Source organism: Cladophialophora psammophila, assembly GCF_000585535.1.
Source record: "Cladophialophora psammophila CBS 110553 chromosome Unknown aczJe-supercont1.20, whole genome shotgun sequence".
Classification (NCBI taxonomy): domain Eukaryota; kingdom Fungi; phylum Ascomycota; class Eurotiomycetes; order Chaetothyriales; family Herpotrichiellaceae; genus Cladophialophora; species Cladophialophora psammophila.
This window is the reverse complement of record NW_006912941.1, coordinates 234,838-246,394: the sequence shown is the minus strand read 5'-3', so window position 1 is coordinate 246,394 and position 11,557 is coordinate 234,838. Positions and strand designations below refer to the sequence as shown.

Here is an 11,557-nt window from a genome sequence, read left to right as displayed (position 1 = left end):
CGAGCAGCTGAAAGCAGATACCAGCATTACTAAAACAAGCATCTGTTGATGCGAACAAAGAAAAAGGATGTCGAGCGTGCATGTGGATGCACTGAGGATGGTTGGCATCCCCGATCCCCAAATGCAGGAATGGGTCGGGGGGGGGAGAGTAGCGAGATAGTACCCAGTAGCATGTAATGACGATCATCCACCTGAAGCCTCGTGGCGCCAGGCCAGGCACAAGCAAGCCTGGCCTGCTTGGCCGAGTCCACATGGGAGCCATTACTTCCAACTTTAAATTGCCATTCCTGATGCTTCAAGCGGTGACAAGGACAATAGGGATGAGCCGGCAAGGCGGCCTTGGCGGCAAATGGTTTCCGCCATGGTTGGCTCTATTAGCTCTTATTTATAAGGTACTCAAAAGACTATCGTGACTCTTGCACTTGCTTCCCGTGTCGTGCTGGAATCTGCCGTCATTGCGGCCGCAATGTCCGAGAATTGTCCTCAAAATTGTCCTGCTGACACTCTGGGTCCTCGTGTGTGGGTTCACAACTCCCCGTCTTTGTTTCCCAAACCTGGTGGCGGTCCTGTCGTGGTGTTTTGGGGGGTGGAGGGGGATGCGCAGGGAACGGCAAGAGAGTTCGGCGTCGCCATCCAGGTTCTCTGCGGCGATGAAGGGAGTGCCGAGAACCAGGCTCATTCACGAGAGTCTTTTAACCCAACGCCACAGCTAAATATAACCGAAAGGGGACAATCCTCCTTACCACTTGTAGTCCAATGCATCAAAACCACTGAATACCGAGTACTCACACTACACACACTCTTGAGTGCTTGGCGTTTGTAAGCTCACATTGACGTCATGAGAGTATTGATGACCGCAGATGCATCATGCATGTTTATTTATTCACTCACGAAGGCCAAAGAAGAGTAGACGTCCAAGACGTCTCAACGTCTCAACGGTCTGGTGTCCCCATGAGTCAACGCTCGACCGTATTCCTTCATCGCCCGCCGCTACACGCCGCCGTATGCCAGCCCCGACGGAGAAATATACTTCCACGCCGATGGTCCACCTCGACATCTCGCAAGGTTTTGGCGGCCCACTGTCGATCAAATGCATGCCTTTTGGTTCCTCAGACAAGTCGAGGAAGAAGCAGAGCTGCGGCTGTAGTTGTCTCCTCGGCCGCTCCTGGACAATTCTTCCCTTCTCGGCCCTTTGATTCTTTCGCTCCCTCTCTTCCAGTTGTGAATTGCTGTCTCCTTGATGCCTGGCCTAGGGTTCTCACACTTCCTGACCACTTCAGAATCGCGGATGGATGTTATAGGACGCCTCCAAAGACTATATTCTGTTTGAGCAAGTCACACGTGCAGTCATCATGCCGTCGGGGTGAACCGTTACATTGAGCAGGATATAACAAACGTGGATATTCTGACAGTGGATGAATGGTGAGTCTGTCTTTCTCTCGCTATTTTGCCTAGGTACAAAGGAGGCCAGCGCAGTGAATTTCTTGAACTGTTCAGACAATTGTACCAGACCCGCGACTCTTGAGAAAGAAAGAATATGGCTTGTTGTCTGTTGTTCCTTCCCATCGCCCCGGCGACTCACCTTCTCCATGTCTTCTATCCAACTTGAATTCTGTCAACATGGAGCGCCGAGACGAGGACAAAGCTAGTAGCACGACTAGTGGCGCGAGCCTTGAAGAGCGCCTGAGAATGGCTTCCATCAACGCTCAACACGGCCGCCTTCCTGATTTCCCGGCCGCATACACTTATGTTGAACCTCCGAAGACTAACGCGACTGATGTCAGACCGTTTCTCAAATCTCTAAGCGACGAAGAGCAAGCTCTGAGTGCGCACGATACGGACAAGCCACCTTTCGCTCGCCCATCCGAATCTTCCTCCTCCTGGCAACAGCCATCCCGCGTCTCTCAAGGTCAACCCTCCATCTCATCGGCAGATATGGATCGCCGACTTCGTCAAAATAAGCCACGCTTGTTGCTGATGGGCCAGCGCCGGTATGATTCTTGCCAGCTCTCTTTCACTGTCTAGTCACTGACAAAATCGTAGAAGCGGCAAGTCCTCCATCACCAGTGTTGTCTTCCACAAGATGCCTCCACAAGAGACCCTGTTCCTCGAATCTACCACTCGTATCCAGAAAGACACCATGCACTCCTTCATGGACTTCCAAGTCTGGGACTTTCCTGGACAAATCGACTACTTCGACCCCACGTTTGACACCAACGAAATCTTTTCTGAGATTGGAGCACTCGTCTGGGTCATCGACGCGCAAGATGACTATAGCGAGTCCTTGAACCGTTTGACCACCACGATCCTCAACCTCCAAACCACCTTTCCCCACGTCAACGTCGAGGTCTTCATCCACAAGATCGACAGCTTGAACGATGAGTTCCGAGCTGAAATCTACCAGGACATCGCACAGCGCGTCGGTGACGATCTGAACGACGCAGGCTACATCAACCCTAACGTCAGCTACCACATGACTTCGATCTACGACTACTCCATTTTCGAGGCATTCAGCAAGGTCGTCCAGAAGTTGATCCCACACCTTGACACTTTGGAGAACCTCATGAACACCCTTGTCAACAACAGCGGCATGGCCAAAGCCTATCTCTTCGACATCCTCAGCAAGATCTACGTTGCTAGTGATACGAGACCAGTTGACATGGAGGTGTACGAAATGTGTTCTGACTACATCGACGTCATTGTGGACATCACCGACCTTTACGGACACGAGCGCAAGCACGGCTTGGTCCTCGGAGAGCAGATGCAAGAAACAGAATCTTCCATGACAATCCATGACGGTACCATGATCTACCTCAAGGAGATGAATAGGTAAGAAGAGAAGTTACCACAACCACAATAATGCCATTCTAACACCACTCAGATACCTCTGCCTCGTCACCGTTATCAAGAATGATGACGCCAAGAACAAGAAAGGATTGATCGATTACAACTGCCACATTTTTCAGGAGGCCCTCAACCAAGTCCTCGCACAGGCTTGGAATACAGAGAAGGCCACCGGCACCGAGGAGGGTGCGGAGCAGGGTGGCGAGGTGTTAGACCACCAGACAACGCAAGGAGACAATTGACGGAAAGGAGCACGCCTGCGTGAATGATGAGAGAGTGAAGTTTGAGAAAATGCTGCTCAACTACCACACCGCCGCGGGCGCATGCCAGCATGGCTAGAGAGGCTGAAATAGCGGAAGCTTCCATGCACAATCGTAGCTATTTAAATGTGTAACTGACGATTGCTGAGCGCCCAAGGAGTGAGTTGCGCCTTGACTGTAGTCATTACCTCGACATTTTTTCCGCCCGCGCCCGTTACCGTCTCGCCGTGCTGTGGATCCCTGCCAAGTCCACCTTTAATGTCCTTTTGTCAGACTCTCATTTTCCCAGACGGGATGAATCAGTCCCTTACCTACATGCAGACGCGCTTGACCTCTGAGGCAGTAGATCATATCAGTCTTCTGCGCGACGTTGACGGCATTGATTCCCTTGCCAACGAGCTTCGTCAGACCCAGCAGGAGACCGATAGCACAGCTACAGGCCCGAGCCGGCAATCACTGATTCCGCGCATTCAATTTTTACGTCTCTCAGCCATCGTTCGAGGACAGGTTGGCGTGCCTGGCGCAACTCCTCCATATCAACCTGTCCCGCCTTCCCTGTATCGCCCGCTGAGTCTCGATCAAGACGAAAGCGTAGGTCAGGGCGAAGTGACGAATCCTTCACCCTTGCGCAATTTCGCTCTGTCAAATTATTCCACAGGTTATGAGTCACAGCGAGACGCGCATATAACGACGCAGACGACCTTTGAGAGTCTCTCTAGAAGTCTGTTCTCTAAGGCCATCAAGATGCCTCAGACGGGGTTTCAAGCGCTAATACTATGCGGTCCGGGCATCGGGCTCAGCACCTTCACCAGTGTGCCCGCAGAATATCCCAAGGCTCTCGTCGAAGTCGCGAACCGACCTATGGTCTGGTACGTCTTGGATTGGTGTTACCGGATGGGCGTGACAGATATCACCCTCATAACTCCGCCAACATCAAAGGACACAATTGGCGCCGCTCTTGCGCAAAACCCCTACCTCACGTCGCTTCCCTCGCCATCGGCCGATCTTCTAGCCCCTACATCGCTAGAATACACTACCCCGACGGCAGAATTGCTCAGACTACCAGAAGTGCAGCAAGTGATCAAATCAGATTTCTTATTGCTCCCCTGCGATCTGATTTGCGACATTTCAGGGGACCATTTCTTGGAGACTTACTTCACCCGGCTAGGCGGACCGGGCGGTATCGGTGCCAGTTCTGGCTTAGACTTTGACATGTCACGAAACGAGTTACTATCGCTTGGAGGCGAACGACGGGGTCGGCGCGGTGGCCTGTCGATATGGTACAATACAGTCGATAGGGAGGAGAGTGTGAAAGGTGAAGAATGCGATTTCATGTGCACCTCCAAACTCGACCCCGAGCACGATCTGGCACTCTCCAAAACTGCCATCATGCAATCCCAGGGAGTCCTTCGCAAACTGGTCTGGACGATGCCCATGTCCGAACTTTGGGACCAGTGCGAGGAGGACAAATCATGGAAGATTCGGCAGTCGCTCCTCCGCAAGTATGGGGCAATCAAGTGCATGACCAAATATCGCGACTCACATATCTACTTCTTCCCCTACTGGGTCAAAGATTTTGCAAAATTCAACGAAGATTTTGAATCCGTCAGTGAAGATCTCGTTGGGACGTGGGCAAAAGCCGAATGGCGCAAACCAAGCTATCGAGCACGATTCGGCGCGAGGAAAATATTCACACACCGCCTCAGCTCCAAGGGGGATGAAGTTCCTTCACACGAACGGCCGATCGAAGAGGAAATCGACTTGCTATCATTGAGTAGCACCCACGTCACAAGCCATCTGGTACATCGATCTACAACAGCACCACGCACAGCCCGACTTGCATCAAGAGTGCAGACAGACTCGGAAGACAGAATCCTCTCGGCAGACGACGAATCACAAGCTTCCGAAGAATCAGGACCTGTACCGCTCGTCCCTCCGATCCTCTCATACATACTTCCTTCCACTCCTGACGCTCCCTTGGTGCGTCGCGTGGACACCACCCCGCTCCTCCTCTCTGTATCGCTCACCCTCGCCAAACTCTCCTCGATTGAAGAGTGTCTCGGCAACAAATCAGCCATCCCACCATTTTCTCACCCAGCCAAAATCCACGCAACCGCCACCATCGCACCGCGGGTGACGATCTCTCGCTCTGACACACTCATCGACAGCAACAGTACAATTGCCACGCAATGCGTGATCAAGAACAGCGTCATCGGCGCCTCGGTCGCAATCGGCACCGGGGCTCGAATCACGGGCTGTGTTATTATGGACGGCGCAACGATTGGGGATAAATGCGTCCTGACGGGTACGGTCGTGGGCAAGAAGGCCAAGATTGGCAATAAATGCTCCTTGACGAACTGTGAGGTGCAGGATGGGAACGTCGTCGCCGACGCAACGGAAGGAAAGGGCGAGAAATATCTTGTCGGTGGTCTGGAGGATGAGATGGAGGGCGAAGAGGGGATGGGATTTGATGATGAGGCGGAAGACGCAGAGGGGGAAGGGGAGGGGTTGAGCCTGGGACAGCCGTGAATGTGAAGAAAGGAGCAGGGAGCAGAAGCGTGCGCAGACCCACGGCTTGCACGACCCGTGGCTGATGATATACATCAGAATTGTAAAGACAGAATCCACAGAAGGAACCCCATCGAGTATTAGCTAAGCAATGAGCACGATTCAGGGACTCTTGAATACAACCTGTTACGCCATAGGTAGACTTGGATGAGATAGCAACAAAAAAGAAAAGATATGTTTCTGACTAAGTTGGGATCCGAGATCGTGCTTTTTGCTAGAATGGTGAGGAGGGTAGTATCAGAGTGGTGGGAAGCCTAGTACTAAGTCCGCTTTTCAGGTGGGATTACCGAAGTCTTTTCTCTGTTTACAAAACAAAAAAAATGAGTACACACAGATAGGTACGTACGCTTTGGGTCGATGCTCCAAAAAAAAAAAAAAAAAAAAAGGGGATGACTAGGATTTGATATTTAACAGAGACTCTTTTCCCTTCATTTTGGGTTAAGATATAATTAGAATAGGATGCTATTGTGTGATGTGAACGAGCCGGGCTTTTACAACCTCTGGAAGACAGACTGGACATCACGGTCTAAGCACCGTCCATGGCACAGCTCATGAGCGGCGGCACCCCACATGAGGCTAGTGTTAGGGATTCCTTGGCAAGTAGGCAGAATCTAACGATAAGAGTATATATAAGATATCCCTATAGTATATGGTCGATACTATACACGACTCAAAGCGTAAGAGAGGAAAGAGTGCGCCTCCTATGCGGGGAGTGTGCTAGTAATAAGGATGCACTCCTCGAGTCGCATTTCTTGGCCGGTGGCCTGATTATTCGCCAATGTATCAGACGTCCGTCCTTCCGATGTTTAGCCGAATCCGTAACAGCTAGCTCATGCTTCTACCGCGTCACAAGCGCGTCACTGCCCCTATTGTTAGTGAGACTCTCCTTGTCAGAATTCAGAGCCACAATTGCTTCCAAAAACAGTCGACTATCTCCTGTAATTGGTTGCGCCGTGATGCTCGTCAAGTCGACACGATGATAATACGATGATAATAAGATGTTCAGAAAGACTCCGCTTAAGCTTCCCGCTGGATGGCAGAGCTCGGGGAGCCTCTTATTCTCGCTACAACATTCAACGGACAATGCCTCCAAATCTTCTACCCAGTAAACAAATTGTCACGTCCAAGTTGAATGTCTTTGATAGCAAGCCAGAGGCTCCTAAATGAACATTAGTTGGTTCTAGGAATAGAAGGTCGAAGTCATAAGGGTTGTGGCCATAAGTTGCGCGACAACATTTTTATTTTCCTCTTGTTTGAAAGATCATTTAATTGTTTCATCATCGCCGCACCATTTGAAAGCTCTTAGCTACTTTCGTTATCTCTTTAATAGCCGATAGTAAATAAAAGATAAGTTGACAGGATTTAATATAATATTCCTGGTCTTCTATACCAAGTTTAGCGCCAAGGTTTTTCTTGGCACCTGGCTTTCCTTCTATCCTATTTTCGCTAGGAATTCAACATTCTTCTCTTTTTAACATACTAACTTTCCACGGTCTCACAAAACACGCCTTATTCGACCTCCCTTAGACTTGGTTTTAGACGCAATTCACGAATGAACGTCGAAAGCTCGACATTAGCAACTTTATAAGGCAGCTTCACGGTGTATGTGGATGGCCGTGGCTATGGCAATGCCCGTTACGCTCGCGGCTGTCAGTGCTAATAAACGAAGATTCGACCAGACCAACGATCATGTGGTATGTTGCGCTCTCTTTTTCTTTCATCTTTGTTTACTTCTTGGATCCCTTGCCTGTCATTTTACGTCCATCTTAATGCATTCAGCGTTGCATCCCTCAATGTCGGTATAGCATCGTTAAAGCGTGGAACTCTCCCTACCGTTTAGGGGAAGCCGAGCTCCTCTGCCACCTATGTCCTAACGGCGAACGGTATTTGAAAAATAAACTAACATTCTTAAACTACACTCAGAAAGACAAGAGAGTCGTGATCGAGGAATCCGACTCTGAGGACGAAGTGAGTCTCCTTCATGTGGCCCGCCTTTCTTTTGACTGCATTCACCGCCAGCTACGCTGGCCTCGCTCTCTCTCCCACCCATTGCCCACCTCGACTATTCGCGTGCTGACCGCTACAGTTGCCTTCAATCCCTCATGCTAAGCGTCAAAAGTCCCATACGCCAGCAGAAAGTGACGCGAAACCTATTCTACTCTCGCAGTCGCGTTCACAATCAGAGAACGCTAAGACTCGTCGACACGTGACTTCCCTCGCATGGGCTCCGTCACGCGTGCCACAACGCGATGTATCAGCGACGCGCCCACCAAATCGCTCGTCATCGACAAAATTCACAAAACATTCGTGGTCAAATGAGAATGTGATAGAGCTCATAGATGATTCCCCGCCTCCCAAAACCGTTCGCGGACGCCAGCCGTCAACAACGTCCCTTCCCACCCGGAATGGCGCGAAATCAGAGCCCGATGCCAGCCAGTTGCCCAAGAAAATCCGGGGGGCCAGACAGCCTGCGGAGCGTACACCGTCATTCTCAAAGTCAAGAGTCAATGGCACACAGTCACACCGAACGGATATCGACCGGCCAAGGAGTCTTTCTCGATCCGATGATGGCCTGTCCGTGACGGCAAATCAAAGTGAGGGATTACTGACAAGCCAAAGAAAGGATACTGCAGATCGGGGTTCTTCCTCCTCAATCAAGTTCTCGATCGAGATTCCGCAGCCAACTCCGGCGTCCCAGGTGGTTGCCTCAAAGCAGAGACATGGAGGTCTGCCGTCGATTGAAGTTGTGGTCCCCTCCCCAAGTAAGAGTCTCAGACAGTTTCAAGGTCCCTTACCAAAGTCCAAAATGCAACTTAAAGCTGAAAAGGATTCGATTTTTGTCCAGCTCAAGCAATCTACGAAGCTGGCCCACGAGAAGCCAGAGCTGGTCGAGCGACTTTTCGGAACAACTGGCTTCTCAGAGGTTTTTAGCATCAAAGATGACCTCAAGTTCATGCAGAGTGCAGCATCAAAGAAGAAGAAGAAGGCAGCTGAACGCGCTAGCATCAAATTGGAGATCGAATCTCTCTCCCAGTCCTTTGATCGAGTCAATCTCAGAAAGAGTCTCATCCATCCGGCGCGAACTGCGCGAGATATCCTCACCAGGCCCTTCGAAGAAGTATCAAACCCACCTCTCACTGTTTCCTACGACTTAAACGACACACGACTTCCTGGGAAGTTTCAGTTCATCGATCGATACATTATTGGCTCCAAAGTCAAGAGTGCACCACCCTCGACGAACTCCGGCTGCGATTGCACAGATTGCGCCTTATCCACATGTAAATGCTTCACGAAGGGATCTAAAGGAGATGAAAAACAGGTCGAAGTCTACGTTCGCCGACCCGATGGCATTGTTGTTCTCTCGGACGAGTATATTGCTCGAGGTATTATTCCACATGGGGAAGGCCGCCACGAAATAACGGAATGCAACGAGCATTGCCGGTGCGGTGATGATTGCTGGAATCGTGTCGTGTGCAAGGGTCGCACTGTTCCTCTCGAAATCTTCCAGACTGAGAAATGCGGCTTCGGAGTCCGCTCGTCGAAGGACATTGTCAAAGGACAGTTCATCGAACGGTACTTGGGGGAGGTTGTGACCGAAACAGAATTGGAGATTCGAGAAGATGCTGCTGAAGAGCACCAACCTAGCTATATCTACACGCTGGACTGGTTCAACGACGACTTGAATTACAAGTTCAACCACGTCGACGGCATGTACTTCGGAGGAGCCATGCGATTTGCCAATCACAGCTGCAATGCAAATGCCTGGTGTTTCCCTGTGCAGAGCCACAGAAAGGACAAGAGGGTGTACGACCTTGCCTTCTTCGCCATCAAGGATATCAAAGCTGGCGTGGAGATACGTATCGACTATCGACCCGACGGCAGCGCCGATGACGAGAAGCCTTCGGAGGATTTGATTAAGTGCCAATGTGGAGAAGAAAATTGTCGAGGAATTTTGTGGAAACCAGGTGTTAAGACCAGACGAAGAAGGAGAAGAGAGGGATAGAAGAGCTTGCCTCGGCGTCTGAACGACTCCTGTCGAACACGCAGAATCTAGAGATGTGAGATCTGGGAGGGCGTTGTCGTGGACCGGATTGCGAGATGCGCCAAAGCACATATGTCAGTCACATGGGGCTGTACTCAGACGCCAAAAGGGATACTACACTCAACGATATGTCAAAAAAACTCAAGAAATAGCCGCGATGATGTACAAGAAAAGACGATCCAAAAGAAAAAGGCGAAGAGAATACGTTTTGATTGGGGTTTTAGATTGGATCCTCGGTATCAGGAAGGGTTGGGCGGCGTTGTTATGTATCTTTGACCCCACGGACGCTACGAATGAAGGAGTAACGACGGCGTTTTGCGCGACACCTCGCCCGGGAGATGAATCTAATGTACTACTAGGGGGATGGGAGTAGGCGCAACGGCATGCAAGTCTCAGCGGACGGGCAAGCAAGCAGACTAGACTGGCCAAAATCTAGACCGGTGGCTGGGGGGAAATGAATGATGAGGCATAGTCTGCACAAATGAACCACGAAATGCAAATCAAGGTTCTTGGTGTCGCAATCGCTGTCACCATCGCTGTCGCCGCCCCGTCCCTGTGGTGCCCGTCGCTGGCCCCGCCCGTGGCTACTTCCATACAATGTATCCACATTCACATCCACACCCACATCGATATCGCTCAACCCCCGTCCCCCGCTCTTTATCCTCATCGTGATTTCTAAACAAAAACATGAAATCATAATACGATGTCGCGATAATTAGAGCTAGACTATCGCCTATCACGAGCTACATATGCTGGTTCCCCCAACCTCTGCCTCCCCTTTTTTTCCCTCCAAGGCCCCGTCCTTCGCGCCAGTAGTACAAAAATAGCACCTGGTAGTTTAAACCAGCCGTTCCCCTAGCACGAGCGAGTGAGCAAGACAGATGGTAACAGCGAGGAGAAACGGTGATGAAGACGGGGGATCGGACAACGATATCACCACTAAGGCGCGCGGGTTTATTTGTGTATATCGTTACAGAGTACCGCCGGCTCTAGCATCAAAGCCTCGTTCCGGTACGCAACTATTCAACAAACCACTCGGTGAAATTTATTCATTTACTTGTGGTGGCGCTCTACTGATTCTTATCTCTGTCTTTTCTTTCCCTTTCCTTCCCTTTCATTTCCTTTCTACCTTATTTTCCCCATGATTCTATCTTGCTTTCTTTTTCTTGATTTTCAAGTCTTTGGATCCTATTTACATTGACTTATTGATCTTATCATCGCGTATCGTTACGCATTATGTAGTTACTGTACATGCAAACCCCCTCCTACCCCTCTTCCCCTCTCCTCCCCACATTTAGTACACATATACATATACAGTCGACATGCAGAATTGGCTAGTCGGTATAGGCACGTAGATCAAAGATAAATGTAACGACAGTCACACTAAGGGAAGATACATTTCCCCCGGGGAAGAGATCCGTCATGTACATGTCTTGCTATGCAGGTACGTACCTATGTCCTCTCTCTCTCTCTCTCTCTCTGTGTGTGTGTAGGTGTATATATTGCCTGGCTCAGACTCAGGATTGAAGACTCAGCAGTCAATCGCCAAAGTGTCGTTGATGAATATAAGCGCGCATCTTGTACAGTACTAAAATACCCTGTGAGAACTCGGACAAAGACCGCTCTGTAGTACATCGGAGAGTTTGAATGTAATTATTTAGTGACCAAAATTGAATTTGGTGCAATTACTTAATTATTCCTTTTCTTTCGTTCAATAGAAAGACTATCAGAAGGAGGAAAAAAGGAAAAACGCCTGCATAGTGACCTTAAATTTTGACTCGTGTCCTAACCCAAGCCCGTCGTCACGTTTGATATCACAATAACTATTTTATAATGTGAAGAA

At 50.0% G+C, this 11,557-nt stretch overlaps 3 protein-coding genes across 3 annotated transcripts; all 3 read left to right on the top strand.

Annotated features, from left to right (window-relative positions):
• Nucleotides 1-1,620: 1,620 nt before the first annotated feature.
• On the top strand, nt 1,621-3,086 carry A1O5_10466 (uncharacterized protein; the record flags this gene model as incomplete). The annotated part of the gene is made up of 3 exons (XM_007751042.1): nt 1,621-1,991; nt 2,044-2,829; nt 2,882-3,086. 3 exons carry the CDS (start codon nt 1,621-1,623, stop codon nt 3,084-3,086), a joined length of 1,362 nt encoding a protein of 453 aa, XP_007749232.1.
• A 333-nt stretch (nt 3,087-3,419) lies between these two features.
• On the top strand, nt 3,420-5,633 carry A1O5_10465 (uncharacterized protein; the record flags this gene model as incomplete). The annotated part of the gene is made up of 1 exon (XM_007751041.1): nt 3,420-5,633. One exon carries the CDS (start codon nt 3,420-3,422, stop codon nt 5,631-5,633), a length of 2,214 nt encoding a protein of 737 aa, XP_007749231.1.
• A 2,845-nt stretch (nt 5,634-8,478) lies between these two features.
• Nucleotides 8,479-9,675, top strand: A1O5_10464 (uncharacterized protein; the record flags this gene model as incomplete). The annotated part of the gene is made up of 1 exon (XM_007751040.1): nt 8,479-9,675. The coding sequence occupies one exon, from the start codon at nt 8,479-8,481 to the stop codon at nt 9,673-9,675; it is 1,197 nt and encodes a 398-aa protein (XP_007749230.1).
• Nucleotides 9,676-11,557: the final 1,882 nt, after the last annotated feature.